Consider the following 17,195-nt stretch of genomic DNA (forward strand, 5'->3'; position numbering starts at 1 on the left):
ATTTTGCTTAAATTCAGCAATTCTTCAATGCACATGTCGACAAAGGGCTGACAAATCATTTGGGAACATTGCTGTGGATTGGACTGAACAGCATGGACATTGAGAGTGGATGGCAGTGGAGCAATGGAAACCCATTCAGATATCTAAATTGGGCCCCAGGTTAGAGACAAAATAATATTATACAACAAACTTGTTAAAATTGAAGCAAAAGAGGTTTTAATTACCGTCGAATTCCCCAGGTCATCCATCTTCGACCCCTGGGCTCACCTGTGCGGCTCTGAATGCTGGAAAAGCATCAAAATGGGAAAGCAGTGCCTGCAACAAAAAACTTGGCTACATTTGCCGCAAAGGGAACTCCACCAGTCTGCCTCCACCCCCGAGTAAAGCCTTCACAGAACATACTTCAAGTTAATCCCTTTTAGTGCAATTCACCTGCGTTATTGTGATCTTAGCTGTGTTTCTGCTTTGTTAACAGGCAAAGGGCCCAGCTTCTGCCCGAGTCACTGGGTGCCTTATGGAGGAAAATGTTATTACCTGGAGAGGATTAAGAAGATGTGGATGGAAGCGTTGGCTGCATGCCGCAAAGAGGGAGCAGACTTGGCCAGCATCCACAACATAGAGGAGCAGAGCTTCATTATGTCACAGTCTGGATATTGTAAGTGAGGATTTCCATGAATAACTCTAGATTTTACATTTGCCTTTAGCTGCATTCAACCCCATATTTTAATCTGAGATTACTGTGTTTTTATGGCATACACTCTGGCCTCATCTCTTGGCTGATGGACCGTTTAACATTAAGATTTACATCAGTGAAAGTCAACCAGCTTCTTTGTGATTTCCCTGATTTCCCAGGGCTGCATGCTTATGCCCATCTTATTTATTTCATATTGTCGCAGACAGCCTGTTCATTGTCCCGTTTTAAAGTTTGCAGATGATTCTGTTATTTTGTATGTTCTCGGTAGCGACGATCTTGACCACAGGCCAGTGGTTTGAGACTTCACTTAGTGGTGACAGTCTTCCTTCTTAAAGATAAATGGAAATGGACATAGTCATTGATGTTAGGAAAACCGGGTCTGCCATCCTATCTGTGAGAAATGTTGAAATTGTGAACCAGGATCAATACCCGAACGACAGGCCGACATCCGTTGCCCGATTCTGTTGTGTATGTTGTTTTGTTACATGTTTTGTGTTTTACTACTAGCTGTGCAATCCTTTGTCCCTAAGGAATATTAAAGATTCCCAAACTTGAACTGAAAGACTAAAGTAGCCCTGTCTAAAGTAATCAGATTAGTTAGAGAACAAACTGAAATAATCCAAAGCATGCATTCAATGCTTTGGTTCTGGGAAGCTAAAATATACTTTCTTCTGAGTGGGAGAGTCTTCAGCTTAGCTTGACTAAAAGATTACAAACTTATGAGCTACTTTTTAAACTCTCTTTACACAGTTATGCTCTTTTTGGTTGTATAAAGATAAACTAATCTGATAGAAGCAGTATAGTCTCCTCCTGAAAGATGCTGAAAAAAATTCTTCCTCTAATTTAAAGACATTTGTTCCACTTCCTTTTTGGTACAACAGTTATTTGAAATCCTAACAATTATTTAATGTATTCTTTACTTTTTTTAAGCATTCAAAAATGTTCATCCATCCATCCATTTTCTAACACGTCAATCCCTCATGGGGTCGTGAGGGGTGCTGGTGCCTATCTCCAGCTCTCAATGGGCGAGAGGCGGGGTATACTCTGGACAGGTCGACAAAAATCTTGTTTAATGGAAAATATTAAAAGATCTCTGCATAAATATCTTTATATATCAATATGTGTTTGAAAAGTATTTAGTATTGATTGAAGAAATCAGATTTTCTGATCTTTATAAGGCAGTAAAAGCAATTCACTAAAACATGCTTGTAAAATAATACGTTTAAAACAAGTGGATCTGTCAAAAAAAACAAGGCCAGATGAGTTATTATTGTAATTTAGGCAAACCAAAGATGCAAACGCTTATCTAAAAAGTTTTCCATTCACGTGCAACTCTTTATTTTACACCTCAGTACCAACTGATGTGCTCTGGATTGGCTTGAATGATCAGAGGAACCAACTGCTGTTTGAATGGTCTGATCACTCTCATGTGACCTTCACCAACTGGCAGAGCGGTGAGCCGTCTCATGCTACCAACCTCCAGGAGGACTGTGTCCTCATCCGAGGAAAGGTAACATCTGTTACTGTCCTATTTTAAAGGTAGTTATTGAGCATGCTCCAACTGTGTCCACGTTTGCCGTGCAGGACGGAAAGTGGGCGGATCACATGTGTGAGAAAACGTACGGGTACATTTGCAAGAAGACAGCTTCTACAACACCCGCCGAAGGTACCCAAGAGGAAGTCAACCCAGGATGCAAGCTTGTAAGTGGTGGGCTGTCCAGGTAATAAAATGCAGAATTCATCCAGTTCAATGCAATAAGCCTTCTTGTTCTGTAGGGTTCCACTAGGTTTGGCAGTTATTGCTATGAGATTGGAGGTGAAAAAAAAACTTTTGAAGACGCAAAGAGGGCCTGTTTGGAAGGTGGTGCTAACCTTTTGGATGTCGCTGACAGGTATGAATCGTTTATCTTGCAACTTAATTATTTTATAAGCAATGCAATTATAAGGTACAGCTCAACATGGAATCCAGATCCTGCAGATTCTGAACAGAGATTGAAATATGATAAAGGCAATGCTTAGTGCTGAAATAATCATCAACTCTTGCTTTTTCAAACAGATATGAGAATGCTTTTCTCATCAGTTTAGTGGGACTGAGACCAGAAAAGTATTTTTGGACAGGTTTGTCCAACAGAGAGGACAAGAACACTTTCACGTGGACAACAAGAAGAAAGGTTACCTTTACAAATTTCAATGTAGGGATGCCAGGTAAAGCCAATATTTTTTAGCACTTCACCTTTGCGTTTAAAGTTTGTTTGCTCAGAAGACAGTTTGGTTTATTTGTTGTGAGGTGTTGTGCTATTGGTTCATGTTTGTTATATTAAAATATATACTTTGTGTCATTTCATTCCATATGCGTATTATGAAATGCTACAATGTATGCAGATGACGCATAGCTTTACATGTATGTGTCTCGCAGTGTGACCAAGTCCTTTACACTCACTAAGTCCATTACGTAAATGAGTGTATGGGTTGGGAAATCCACCAATTTGATAGAGAAAATACAGAACTAATTGGTTTTCCAAGGTTAGAGCTCAGCACTCAACTACGTAGGCACCATGAGGTAGATGAGCTCCATTGTCAGTTTTCACTAAACATAATGAAAAATTTGAAGATATCTGGGCAGTCTTTAATGAGATATAGTGTTCTGGTTAAATGCTCAATATGATTCTACATGACAGAGAATATTAAATTCTATTATTTATTCTATGTATTTTTCTTTGTTGGAGCTGTGAAATAAATATCTTTTATTTCATTTTTTTTGCTGTGTTCAACAAAAGACAGAAAACAGGGCTGTGTTGCCATGACAACTGGGACTTATGCCGGTTTATGGGACGTTGTCAGCTGCAGCAACAAAGAGAAGTATATTTGCAAAAAGAAGGCAGAGGGTGTGCTTACGACAACAATTCCCCCGACTACCCCAGAGTTGAGCTGTGCCTCTGGATGGACCCCTGTAGCAAAAAGGGATGTCTGCTTTAAAGTAAGAAGAAGTCATTTAAGAAATGTCTGAAATTGTTGTTTTCAAATAATATTATGGTACTATGTTTATATATTTTACACATTACAAAGGTTTACAAGAAAATGCAAGAGCATAAGAAGACTTGGCAAGAAGCACAGGACTTCTGCAAGGCCATCGGTGGAGACCTGTTAAGCATACACAGCATGAGGGACTTGGAGAATTCGAAGTATGTTTACCTCCACTAGCACCAGTGCATGTAGGAGCTTACTATATTTGCCATTTTAAATGATCCTTAGTAATGATGTGTTTTCAATTTTCCTAAAGGTTTTCTAGTGCTGATCCAGTGTGGATAGGTCTAAGACTCATGGGTACCAAAGAAGGATTTAAGTGGAGTGATGGCTCACCTGTAAGACATGCAGTGTTTGCAGCAAAAGTAATATATTAATATATATTAAGATATTCTGAATTCTAATAATTCATTTTTCCAAAAAACTGTTCAAATCTAGTTCAATTTTGAGAACTGGGGCTTTGGAGAACCAAATAACCACAATGACAACGAACACTGTGCAGAAGCTTCGTTTTACTACGGACGGCACTGGAACGATCGGTACTGTGATTTCTATAACAACTGGATCTGCCAGATACGCAAAGGTAAAACCCAAACGATTCACGATGAGAGACAAGGACAAATCAAAAAGCTTTAAGCTTCAACACACTTAGTTTTAAACCAATCAGGCATAATATAGATTTGAAAAGATTATATCATGTCTCACCAAAATTTCATTGGTAGCACATAATGACAATAAAGATTCTTCATTCTAAATTCTTGAAAACGTTTGCTCTCAAACAAAATACATAGGTTTTTTATTTATTTATGTTGCTGTAAAGCTCAATTTAACTGGATAAAACTTCTTTATTTTGTGCACCTCGCTCAGAGACGTCACAGAACAAACCTCTGCTAAATACAGCTAATAAGATCAAATTACGAGTATTTGTGTTTTTCTCTGTGTTGTCACTCACAATTATTCTTCAGACAGATTGACTTTCAATTTTTTTTTTAATTTAGCGCCAATTCATGAAACATGTCATCTCGAGGCACTTTACAAAGTCAAAATCAATCATATTATACAGATTGGTCAAAAATTTCCTATATAAGGGAACCAGTTGATTGCTTCAAAGTCCCGACAAGCAGCATTCACTCCTGGAGAAGCGTAGAGCTACAGGGAGAGTCGTCTGCATTGTACATGGCTTTGCAGCAATCCCTCATACTGAGCAAGCATGAAGCGACAGAGGAAAGAAAAACCACCCATTAGCGGGAAGGAAAGACCTCCGGCAGAACCGGGCTCAGTATGAACGGTCATCTGCCTCGACCGACTGGGGGTTACAGAAGACTTGTATTCAGAATGGTTGCATTTAAAACCTTGAGCTGCATGTAAGCTCACTGGACAGGTTTTTGAACAATTTGTAAAAAACAAACAAACAAACAAAAAACAGACACATGATAGTAGCTCATGAAGAAGACCAGGGCAGACTGAAATGGCCTGGTTTGATTTTCAAAGTACCAACTATTTAGCCTGATGGGAACGATGGGGACCGCAAAACTGCTGCATCATCCCCCACAACTCCCAAGGATGATCGGCATCCAGACTTGCGATGGGTCCAGTCAGCCCCAACATTCCTCCAGATGAAACATCATCCAACTCAGGTCCCTGATTACAACATAGAGACCGATGTGTGCTGTGGTGTGTCAACATTCTGTATGCAGCTCCCTATTAAGTTCCTCAAGAGCCACAAAGTTAAGTCCTCTATGCTATTTGGGGTTTTGTAGCGCATTAAATGTAGTTAACATTGGATTTGTGTGTCTGTCATCTGTTTTACTGCTCTGCTGGCAGGTCATATAACCAGTTGAGGCGATCCCAGTAAATCCAACGTTTTGAAAGCCAAATATGTCTGGAATAAGATGGAAAACTTCTGTGAGGTGTATAACTAGATTCATACAATTTAAGATTCTGAAGATGATGCTTATCAGTGTCCCCATTTAGTTCATAATCGACATCCATGATAACATCAACCATGGCTTGAGGACCATCAGAGTCATATTTTGGCTCAAATAAGCAGGACTGAACCTCTTGCAGGTGCAAGTCTAAGTTGTCGTAGTCTGAGACTTCATAAAAAAAGCATCATTCCTCCTGCATTGTATTTTGCTAAAGCCAACACTGCTACCATGATTCCTTCCTTATAATCATAATACTAAAACCCCATATTTTTTATGACTTACATTTCTTTTAGCATTGTAGTTAATATTCTTAATTATTATTTGCGATTACTGATGTAATTAATATGTTTCTACTTTTAGGTGTGACCCCAAAACCTGAGCCCGCCATTGTTGTTGAAGGTAGGTTTCAACATCATGACATTTCAATCAATCAAGCCCAATTTCCAAAGATGTATAAAAGACAAAAGAAGCAAGAAACAAGCAGAAACATTAAGGATAGAATTACCAGCCATCAACTTAAATGTTAGTGCTGCTATGTATATGGCGCACTAGGAAATCATTGTGATATAGTACATTCTTCAAAGGCTACAGCAGACTACATCAGTCAGAGTAACAGTACAGTTTGGTAATAGTTCCACAATACACAATGATCTGAGCGGAAAAGCATGCTAACATTGCATTAGCATTTAGCAACTGGCCAAAACAGTATCACACTCAGATAACTTGGGATTTGCAAGACTTTTTTTAAAAAAACAATTCAAGGTAATAGAAGTCTTAGTGTTTAAGTGTTAAGTGGCTTACATGCTCCTGAGCCTGAGCTGCATGGTTTTAGAGATTTTTAAGACATTGTGCACTAAAACGTGATTTAAAACCAGGGGTCTCAAATGCCAGTCTTTGAGGACCAGTGTCCTGCAACATTTGCATGTGTCCCTGATCCAACACTCCTAAATCAAAGAGCTGAATTTCCTCCTCAGTTTGTAGTCTGACTTAACAGGTTCCAGTTAATGGATTGATTGATTGATTGATTGATTGATTGATTGATTGATTGATTGATTGATTGATTGATTGATTGATTGATTGATTGATCAAGAGTTACCCATCCAAAGTCCTATACATACTCTGCACCTTTCTGACAGGGCTGCAAGATCAAGGTGACATCAATCTGTTCTTGCAGCTCTGGTTTGGGAGAAGGGCAGCTTGTTCTTGACACATTCTGGGTCACGTTTTTCTTAAGCAGTGTCTGACAAGTGTTGTGTGATTGGTAACAAATGTGACGTGTGTCTGGTTACCCTGCTGATAAACACTGCAGTGGGAGGGACCTATAAGTTCAAATATAAAAACTATATCAAGAACTTCTATTTCTATTCTTGCCACCTCAAGCAAATAACAAATTCCCTTGTTCTTGCGGATTATAGTTGCAGATGCTGACCCTTGAGGAGTGGAGGTTGAGACCCCTACATACATACATACATACATACATACATACATACATACATACATACATACATACATACATACATACATACATGGATATAAGCAAATGTGGTTGTGTGATTTTCTTAAATAATGTCTAGCAGCAGGGCTTAATCAGCTTTCATCCAGGGTCATATTTAACAACACTCAATTATTCAGTGGGATAAGGACCACATACTTAATAATCTTTTATTGTTAGGATTTGAAGATGCATTCCTGCTGGCCCATGGACTAGGAATACTATGGAACAAACAAAAAGCTTAAGACACGAGCTGAGACTGCAGACTACTAAAAGTTGTTTGTTCTCTTTGCAGCCGTCAACACCACAGAAGATGGGTGGCTCATATACAATGACAGCTATTACTACATAAACAAAGACAAGTTATCAATGGAAGCTGCAAGAGATTACTGTAAAAAGAACTTTGGTGAACTTGCGGTCATAACAGCCGAAAGTGAGCGGAAGTTCCTCTGGAAGCAAGTGAGAAATACATTTTATTTGCCAAACAGGCAAGGTCAAAATGGCCGCAATGCAGCATTTAATTAGATACCCGAGTCTGCTGCTACAAGTGGTGAACAATGGGCTTCGGATTATGTAAAGTTTCTCTTATGTTCATGTTCACACAGATAGCAAGGGACTCTGAAACACAATACTACATTGGCTTGGTTGTGAACTTGGATAAATCATTTAGGTAAATGCAACTAATTTATTTGAGTCATTTGATAGAAAGGTTGAACAATTTGATGGCTTTTTGTCAATAAGTCTTTCTAAATGATATACTTTCTGATGTTATCTCCTGTTTTTAGCTGGCTAGATGGAACGCCAGTAACTTTTACTGCGTGGGAAAACAATGAGCCAAATTTCGCCAACAATGATGAAAATTGTGTAACAATTTATAAAAGCATGGGTGAGTCTGAGTCCGATTAACCTGTTTGGTTAAGGTAATCTTTGATTACTTACTGTTGTTAACCTTGCTTTGCCATTTCTGTACATGTAGGATATTGGAATGACATTAACTGTGGTTCTGAGCTGCCTTCTATTTGTGAGAGAAGCAGCAGTTTTGTAAATACAACAATGGCACCAACCACCCCTCCCAGAGGAGGATGTGCACCAGAGTGGCTTACCTTTAAAGGAAAGGTAATTAGTAGTGCACAATGCAAAAACAACTGCGACAAAATTGGCATATGTTTTGCACACATTCAGATCCCTCACTGTAGTGTCCCAGTAAATTCTGCTATCTCAACATGTTGCACGTGACACCTGCAAATAAAATGTATCTTCTAAATTCAGTGCTACAAATTGTTTGGGGACAAGAAAAGCTGGCAGGATGCCAGAACCCACTGCTACAAACAGGGAGGAAATCTGGTGTCCATCACAAGTGAGAAAGAGCAAGGTCAGCATCTATACTGTCTCATAAGCACTAATGGGGGGAAAGGTTCTATTTGCTTTACAAAGGAGATTGCACTATAATGCATGCAGCTATGTAAACATGGATAGTTGCAGGCATTTTGTTTTTGTGTATGGAATAGTTTTTCTGTGTTTTTATCTCTCGTTTTACTTATGTTGCATTGTCCTTCATTTAATTCATGATTTTGGTTAGTGGATGCTTGTTAGAGGTTAACGTATAAATTGGGAGGCTACAAAAGAATTGCCCATTTGGATCTATAAAATTATCTGGCAAATTATTAAAAATTGTCTATACAAATATGTCATGTTAACTTGTCATTTTATTGAAATTAAAAAGCCAGGAGATGATTTTAAACTAAATTTGCTAAATGTATTTTATTATAAGATATATTTGTAAGACTATACAATTTGTAAGACAATAGTCAATTCAGCAGATCACTTTTTTTTCTCCTGGACCAAATTACGACCAGCTTTCAGCACATGGTATTCCTTTCACACATTTTAAATAGTGCAAACACCTGTTGTATTTGGAAATGCTGCATTACTGTTTGCTGTGCTCAGTTAAATATGAGTAAGCTTTCCTACAGATGCACTCATATTGCCTCATTCATGGTGGAAAACTGTGTTTGCGAAGAGAAATTACTGTCAGCGTTATTTTAGTTTCTGCTTCTGTGCTTAGTTGTAGAATTCAAATGTCAGATTTACACACAAGTAGAACCCAAAAATAGCTTTGTGCTATTTCTGGGCTCTGACCGTTCTTGACCGGCAGTCTTTTGAGTTTTTGCACTCACATTTCAGTGAATTTCAGAATTTTGGGTTCTTCCTTTCCAGCATTTCTCACAACACAGCTGCAGAGCCAAAAGGATGATCTGTGGATTGGCATGAATGACGTCAACTGGGAGATGCACTTTTTGTGGACAGATGGCAAATCCATTTCATTTACCAACTGGGCTAAGGGGCACCCTACATCAGTACCTGATAGAAGCTACTTTCAGAACGAGGTTTTTACAACCTTATTAAAATGCTAGCCTCTCATGCAAACAACTTATTGGCAGCTGAATTTACTTTAACACTGGCTTCTTTAAAGAATAAAGGTGCTTTGTAGTTATTTAGTCATTCATTTTTCCATTGCAATCTGTCATAACAGTCTGTTATGTTTGTAGTAAAACCTGGAATCTATACATCTTATTCAAGTATTTTTTTCTTTTTTACTTGACCAAAAAAAACATTTTTTCACATTAATTCAATTAGTCCTTAATTAACACAGCCATCCAATATAAAAATGGTAATAATAATTAGAATACCAAAATGGATATGAATATTAGTGGTAGACCACAGATACAGGTTGTGTTTCATACCCTGTGCTTCATAATAAAAGTATAATATGGCTTTTAAAACTATTAATTCATTAGGTTAAATAAATAAAGCAAAATATATTGTTTGCAAATTTTGAAAAGAAAAGGCAAGTTATTTACCTTTTTCTTCTTGACAGGACTTTGACTGTGTGATCACGGTTGGTAGCAGCCTTAAAATGAAAGGGCAGTGGAAGGTGGAGGACTGTGGCGCAAAACGAGGCTTTGTCTGCAAAAAAAATTTTGGTGAGTAATGTATGTCTTACCAAGAAGAAATAAAAATAAGCTAAATAAAGATTTAATGAAATGGGGAAAAACAAATCACTATATTTAACATTCTGGCTTTATCAAAAAAAAAAAAAAACCTGTATGTCAAAATTAGGACGTTTACTGGAATTTCATCAGAATTTCTAAGCAGAAATAGTCAAGTCATTTTATCAAGTTTAGTAAAGAAAAATAAATCAAGGTGAAAATAAATGACCCAATAAATGTCTACTTTGCATTTAAATGGTATGTAAAAATGTGGCTTCACGTAAACGTTGTACCAGCATAGCTTTGCAATGCATCTTATATGCAGCTATCCAATTCATTTATTACATAATATGAATATATAATTTAAAGATAACGTTTACCTCACATTATGGCATTGCTATGAAAAGCACTCAAGTGTTGCACAAATCACCCTATTACTGTAATACTACATCTAATGCAACACTACAGACGTTCTATCTGCACCGATGGAGATTCACTCACCTCGGAATACCAATTGGCCTGGATTGACTTTCATAATACATGAAGTCAACCCTTGTTAATTTGAGATCATTATTATTTCCCCACTGGAGACACTAACTATTTTTGTTTAGAGCGCACTGCTCTGCCCAAAACTGTCAGGTGATTAGAGAGTGATTAGAGAGTCACCATGTAAGGATTTGCATGCCAAAGCAAAAACCTTAGGGACTTCAAAATGACCGGTATAGTGCAGAAAACACACAAAAAGGGAAAAAAAAAATTCAGACTGAGTCCAAAAATTGTAGAGCTCCGTTTCTTTTTTATGGATATTTGCAAAAAAAAAAAAATTGAAAAGGCAGACCTTACATTATACAGCAGAGGAGCAGGGATTCCACTTTCTCCAACAGTGCAGGACAAACAGAAAAAACAGACTCTCCCATATTGCAACAACCCAGCTTTTAAAGCACCAGCTTGTACCAACTAAAAAGAAACAGGGGTGAAAACCTTTACAACAATTACAATTTATATTTAGGTAACAAACTAAATTAAAACCTCTAGAGGAAAAAACAAAAAAAAAACAATTTACATTCAACTTCAACAAATCAAAACAATACTCCAAATCCTAGACAAAAACCAAAACATCTCCCCTCCATCTCAATCAAAATGGATTTTCCTTCATGAGGCTGATTGACAACACGAGGTCCTTATTAGTACTACTCATGGGCGCTCTTCCATGGCAACACTTGACCAGGTGACCTCAAAGAAAAAAAATGGTGAGAACAACAAAACAAGTTCATAAAGTTACATCAAATACAAATAAACCTTTCCCCAAATACTCAATTACTTTAAAACCAGCAGATGCCTGTTTACATCTGTTAGTGAGGGGGTAAATTCCTCTCGCACCACAAAAATTAGTTACACTTTCCTGACAATGGTGCTCTAAGAGCTCCACTGTCAGGGCTGTAGAGACCCGCTAACAGCCTGGTCTGTCCGGGGAGATTATAGGAGGAAAACCCCGTTGCGGCAGCATTTAGTTGCCCAGACCATCTGTGATTTCCCGCAGACTGGATCTGTTTGTTGCGACTAAAAAGTCACTGTAAAGCGTGTACTAAGTTTGTGGGCAATATCTGCATATAACAGATATCAAGTGTGAAAATCTTGTCTGGATGTTTTCAGCGTTTTAAGTTAATTATAAACTGTTTTGACAAGACACGAGTTTTGAGGTCTTGTTCATGAATAATTAGATATTTCAGTACTAATGATCAAATAGAGCCCTTTCAATTTCCTTGTGCACAGAAAACACATATTTCCATAAGACTGACTTTTCATGTAAACCTAAGTTGGTGGACTGTGAACTATTTTACTATTTACAACCCATAAACCATGGGGAAAAAAAGATAAAAGACACAAAGTTTTGTCTCAGTGCTAATCAGTCCACACTGTCTGTTTTGTGTGTCTGTGTGTGGGCGCGGAGCAGGTTGCTTTCCTCCTTCCATAGTAGAGAGAGGAGACTTGCTCAGGACATATATCCTATAACATATATTATTTAGCTGTAATGAAAAGTCTGTGGTACTGTTCTTAAAAATCGTCCTCATCGTACCCGCCATTGCTGAAGAAAAATTATACTAATAAAGCTCTAAAGTTTGCCTTCATTTGGCAAACTTTAGAGCACAGGTCAGTCTTGTCTACCCTACACTTCTGTCACGACCACCTCACCACTGTGGTCCCCCTGCTGCACAGGCATAAATAAGCTCTGCTTTATTTTTATTTATTCATAGCAACAGGAGAAGAAAAGGGTGGAGCCTGCGGTGAGAAATAGGGTAGGGGCGGTGTAAAAGGGGCTAAGAAGATGTAACGGCATTCATTGCATGGTCTCCATCCTGTTTCTCCAGAGTCCGGATTAGTGGCAGCATGAGTGGCAGGATATGGATACAACTTTTCTGCCTTGGTCTCTTTGACCGCTGTTTTTCTACCGCCATCCACAAGACTGGAGTGGTACTGCAGTTTTTCATTACAACTTCCCCATATGTCATTAAGTTGTTTTACATAAATTGCCCTTAGCAAAGCAAATGGAAACACAACAGACCTAAAAGCCCCAGACTTTGGTTTACCCTGGGAAACCAAAGTGTGGAGTTTTAAATCCTGGGGCTCGTAATGGAAATGGGGCTAATAACTGACTTGTGTGTCCTGTTTGCCCAGATTCCCAGATTGTGGTTCCACCTACCACTGTTTCACCAAATACCTTTAACAAGCTTGGCAATGACTCCTACAAACTATTGGTCCAGAAGATGAGATGGGATGAGGCTCGGAGACAATGCCAAGCAGATGATGCAGATCTGGCCAGTATCCTGAACCCTGTAATGCAGGCTTTCATCACCTTGCAGATTTCCAATTTACAAGAGCCAGTTTGGATCGGCCTCAACAGCAATGTGGTAAAGTTGCCTTTAAATGTTTCCATTCAAATTATATATGAAAATCTTTCTAGACCTATGCCAACAATCATGTTTCTTCCAGACTGGCGGCCGCTTCAAGTGGGTCGACAACTGGCTTCTCTCTTACACTAAATGGGGCAAGAATGAGCCAAAAAACAGTGGCTGTGTGTATATAGATGTCGACCACTCATGGAAGACAACACAATGCTCCAATACCTACTATTCCATCTGCAAAAAGTCACCAGGTAAACTAATCTCTCTATTACCTTCTCCGCTATTTACTATTAAGACTAGAGTGAAAGGCATTGTCTCTTGTTCAGACATACCACCGACTGAGCCACCACAACTCCCTGGCAACTGTCCAGAGTCAAAAAAGCAGAGAACATGGCTACCTTTTAGGGGTCATTGCTATTCTTTTGCGAGCTCAGTTGTGTACAGCTGGGCCCATGCCTCAGTTGAATGTCTGAAAATGGGTAAGTTGTGAAAATGTTTTACACATTTCTTTATCTATTTGTTATGAATTGTAGCAACAAGTGTTTGGGGTTTCCAGGTGCTTCTCTGGTGAGTATCCAGGATCCATTAGAGGGTGCATTCATACAGAAGAATCTTGAAGTCCTTCAAGATGAGGCTAAAACTTTCTGGATTGGTCTCTTCAAGTCCCATGATGGTAAGCATTCAAGAGCTAAGTACAGACTTTTTTGACATTGAAAACTTAATGTCAAACTTAATATTTTGCTATTAACTACTTAAAGGTATCATGACATCCCTGTATGAACTACTCCATCTACTTGATATTGCAGCATTAGTAAATTCTCCACAGATTTTCATTTAAAAAAACAACATCTTCCTTTTCTCAAGTGGAGCAGTCAGACATGCCAGCGCAACTCACAGCTTGCGCATCAGCTGTGGGGAGGAGGGGAGAGGAGGAAAGGGGGAAGGATGCTTGCTTGATGGTGTCCTCTGATCAGAGAATATGAATTACGTAGAAAGACAACCCGTTTTCTGATCTGACCATTTTTGATCAAAGCAACAAAGCTGACAGCCCCTGAGCAGGTCCTTTCCTATTCACTTTTGACATTCGCACAGCCTCATCAGTACACAGCAGATCGTATTATACCCCCAAAACCTCAGAAAATGTTTTATTTGTTGTCATGGCCCCTTTAAGCCAACACACTAGTAAAAACTCACGTTGAGGCGTCCTGTGGGGGGTACTCCGGGAGTATGGAGTACCGGGCCCCCTAAGAAGGGTTGTTAGGTCTCTGTATAACCGTTGTCAGAGCCTGGTCCGCATTGCTGGCAGTAAGTTTCATTTCCAGTGAGAATCGGACTCCGACAAGGTTGGCATTTATCACCGATTCTGTTCAAAACTTTTATGGACAGAATTTCTAGGTGCAGCCAAGGTGTTGAGGGGATCCGTTTTGGTGGCCTTAGGATTTTGTCTCTGCTATTCGCGGATGATGTGGTTCTATTGGCTTCATCAGGGCGTGATCTACAGCTCTCACTGGTGCGGTTCGCAGCCGAGTGTCAAATGGCCGGGATGAGGATCAGTGCCTCCAAATCCAAGACAATGGTCTTGAGCCGGAAAAGGGTAGACTGCCTTCTCCGGGTTGGGGAGGATGTGCTGCCCCTAGTGGAGGAGTTCAAGTATCTTGTTCATGAATGAGGAGAAGATGGAGCAGGAGATCGACAGGATCAGCGTCTGCTGTGAATCAGGCGCTGTACCGGTCCATTGTGGTGAAGAGAGCTGAGCCAAGATGCAAAGCTCTCGATGTACCGGTCGATCTACGTTCCTACCCTCATCTATGGCCATGAGCTTAGCGTCGTGATCGAAAGAACGAGATCCCGGATACAAGCGGCGAAATGAGTTTTCTCCGTAGTGTGTCTGGGCTCTCCCTTAGAGATAGGGTGAGGAGCTCAGTCATCCGGGTAGGACTCAGAGTAGAGCCGCTGCTCCTCCACGTTCGAGAGGAGCCAGTTGAGGTGGCTCGGGCATCTGGTTAGGATGCCTCCTGGACACCTCCCTGGTGAGGTGTTCTGGGCACATTCCACTGGGAGGAAGCCCAGGGGAAGACCCAGGACACGCTGGAGGGACTATGTCTCTCGGCTAGCCTGGGAACGCCTTGGGATTCCCCCAGAGGATCTGGTCCAAGTGGCTGGGGAGAGGGACGTCTGGGCCTACTGAAGAGTAAAAACTCCTTAGCTCAAAGCCTCCTGGTCATGCAGTTTTGGTAAACTGAGGAATGTCTCTCTGTTTCAGATAAGTGGATGTGGATCGATAACAGTGTTGTTGACTACACCAATTGGAAAACAGGAATGTCAAAGTCTGACATTCCTGGATGTGTTGACATCCATTCTGACAGTGGACAGTGGAGCACCAACAACTGCAATAGATACAAGTCATACATCTGCAAAATGCCTAAAGGTAAGTTAACTTTGCTGTTTTATTATCGCCAACTGACCTATAGGACATTTACACTGGGTTCTTGCTATATTTCTGCAGTTGTACCACCTACATCAAAGCCTCAATTTGTGGGTAAGTACTGTGGAACTATTTATTCCATTAAATAGTTCAAATTACGGTAGTTTATTGGATCAAATTTCTGGTTCTTTTTGGCAGTTCAACCCGTCAAAGAAGCATCATCACAAGGGTCTGCGGGCATCACAGTGGCTATTGTGCTGATTGTCATAGCCATAGTCGGACTCGCCGCCTTTCTCCTATTCCGCAAAAGGATACGGTTACCCATGCCCACCATGGGGGAATGCACCTTTGACAACAAGTTATACTTCAACAATCCAAATCAAGTGCCAGTGGACACTAAAGTCCTGGTGGCCAACATAGAGCAGAATGAACAAGCATAAAGAAACACCAGGACTAATCATCAAAATAACAAATAATGCCTAAATTTATCCTCTTTAGTTCATAAGAAAACTGGCTTGAGAACTTTGATAACACTAATTAAAAGATAATACTAGCAACTCTATTGGGTTTTTGTTCATATTTCTGCACATTATCAATCTGGGACTGCTCCCATCGAACCTGTTTGGGGAAAGGAGAAACTCTACATGGTGACTGGGTGAAGTGACACCTAGTGCCCACCTACCAAAGGTTGGTTTTAGCCAATCATGGTATCAAATTAAAACGTAACCAGCACCGTCGGAACCACAAGTAGGTAAACTGGTGAAGGCACTTCTTCCTGTTCTTCCTTCAAAGATGAAATCATGGATTCTTACAAAACAGATGTGATAGGAGGAGCTACGCATGTGTCCTTCTGCGCTGCACACCAGGCCGCTCGTGGTTAATGGAAGAGGGGCACGGACGCGGGGTACATCCTGGACAGGTCGCCAGTCACAGGACTAAAGAACAGTTTTATTAACCTTCAAAAAAGTTAAACAATGCCTTTTACAAAATTGTGAGTTGTGATAATTCACTGTTTTGCAATAACGGGAAGAGCAGAGACTGATTATTGTAATGTGCCATCTGTGTTAAATTAAAATGTATAATGTCATCATAGTGTTCGTTATGAGTCCCGCACTGTCCCTCACAAGCATCCTGTTGTCCCACATTTGGTTATTTGAGATCTGGTCATGCTACCTTTAAAACATATAGTTTAAGTATTTCAATCACTTCTATAACCACATCTGTGTGTAAAATCCAGCACTTGAGCACACGGACTGCTTCTACCAACATTGGAGAAAGTATGGATAACTCTCAGGCGTTCAATACATTCTGGCGTTATGCTGTGAATGGATGTCACTTGTGCAATCCATCCATCCATCCATTTTCTTTTTTTTTTTTCTTTTTTTTCCCCAGTGTCCTGTCTAGCAATGTGGCAATAAGAATTGATATCTTAATGCCAAATAGAGCTTGACAGATTTTACTTTCACAAGTGGAGCAAACTAGCCTCGTGAGACCATCCTGATCTCGCGAGCTTTCAAGGTTTCACTCGCAGATCAGTCTGGATACTCTCCGTTAAAGAAAATTTGGAGCCGTTCACCAAACGAACGTCCAATCAGCGTTGGCTTTGAGGCGGGTTGAGGTGTGACGCAACGGGAAGCGCGTCAGTTCAGTCTAAAGAACATGGCGGTTTCAGCCGATGAAACTAGCGTTAGCGTGGCTATCGAGCAAGTTTTATCGGAATTACAGAGTATTTCTTTGCT

At 39.9% G+C, this 17,195-nt stretch overlaps 1 protein-coding gene across 2 annotated transcripts in view; it reads left to right on the forward strand.

The window, feature by feature from the left end:
• The window catches only part of mrc1a (mannose receptor, C type 1a), a 19,917-nt gene extending 3,374 nt beyond the window's left edge, over positions 1 to 16,543 (forward strand). Inside the window, exons 5-30 of one of the 2 annotated variants that reach the window (XM_012853184.3) lie at positions 46 to 159; positions 240 to 380; positions 476 to 655; positions 2,047 to 2,204; positions 2,279 to 2,395; positions 2,471 to 2,586; positions 2,751 to 2,899; positions 3,472 to 3,671; positions 3,761 to 3,876; positions 3,975 to 4,056; positions 4,157 to 4,301; positions 6,007 to 6,045; positions 7,434 to 7,597; positions 7,744 to 7,808; positions 7,924 to 8,024; positions 8,115 to 8,254; positions 8,408 to 8,510; positions 9,356 to 9,525; positions 10,017 to 10,122; positions 12,805 to 13,037; positions 13,120 to 13,282; positions 13,358 to 13,510; positions 13,588 to 13,704; positions 15,295 to 15,459; positions 15,538 to 15,570; positions 15,655 to 16,543. In XM_012853184.3, coding sequence (XP_012708638.2) covers positions 46 to 159; positions 240 to 380; positions 476 to 655; positions 2,047 to 2,204; positions 2,279 to 2,395; positions 2,471 to 2,586; positions 2,751 to 2,899; positions 3,472 to 3,671; positions 3,761 to 3,876; positions 3,975 to 4,056; positions 4,157 to 4,301; positions 6,007 to 6,045; positions 7,434 to 7,597; positions 7,744 to 7,808; positions 7,924 to 8,024; positions 8,115 to 8,254; positions 8,408 to 8,510; positions 9,356 to 9,525; positions 10,017 to 10,122; positions 12,805 to 13,037; positions 13,120 to 13,282; positions 13,358 to 13,510; positions 13,588 to 13,704; positions 15,295 to 15,459; positions 15,538 to 15,570; positions 15,655 to 15,896 — 3,512 coding nt within the window. In that variant the 3' untranslated portion in view covers positions 15,897 to 16,543. Of the gene's footprint in view, positions 1 to 45; positions 160 to 239; positions 381 to 475; positions 656 to 2,046; positions 2,205 to 2,278; positions 2,396 to 2,470; positions 2,587 to 2,750; positions 2,900 to 3,471; positions 3,672 to 3,760; positions 3,877 to 3,974; positions 4,057 to 4,156; positions 4,302 to 6,006; positions 6,046 to 7,433; positions 7,598 to 7,743; positions 7,809 to 7,923; positions 8,025 to 8,114; positions 8,255 to 8,407; positions 8,511 to 9,355; positions 9,526 to 10,016; positions 10,123 to 12,804; positions 13,038 to 13,119; positions 13,283 to 13,357; positions 13,511 to 13,564; positions 13,705 to 15,294; positions 15,460 to 15,537; positions 15,571 to 15,654 lie in introns of those variants that run through there. The other variant, XM_021310945.2, reaches the window with a different exon arrangement.
• Positions 16,544 to 17,195: the final 652 nt, after the last annotated feature.

Source organism: Fundulus heteroclitus, chromosome 21 (genome assembly GCF_011125445.2).
Source record: "Fundulus heteroclitus isolate FHET01 chromosome 21, MU-UCD_Fhet_4.1, whole genome shotgun sequence".
Classification (NCBI taxonomy): domain Eukaryota; kingdom Metazoa; phylum Chordata; class Actinopteri; order Cyprinodontiformes; family Fundulidae; genus Fundulus; species Fundulus heteroclitus.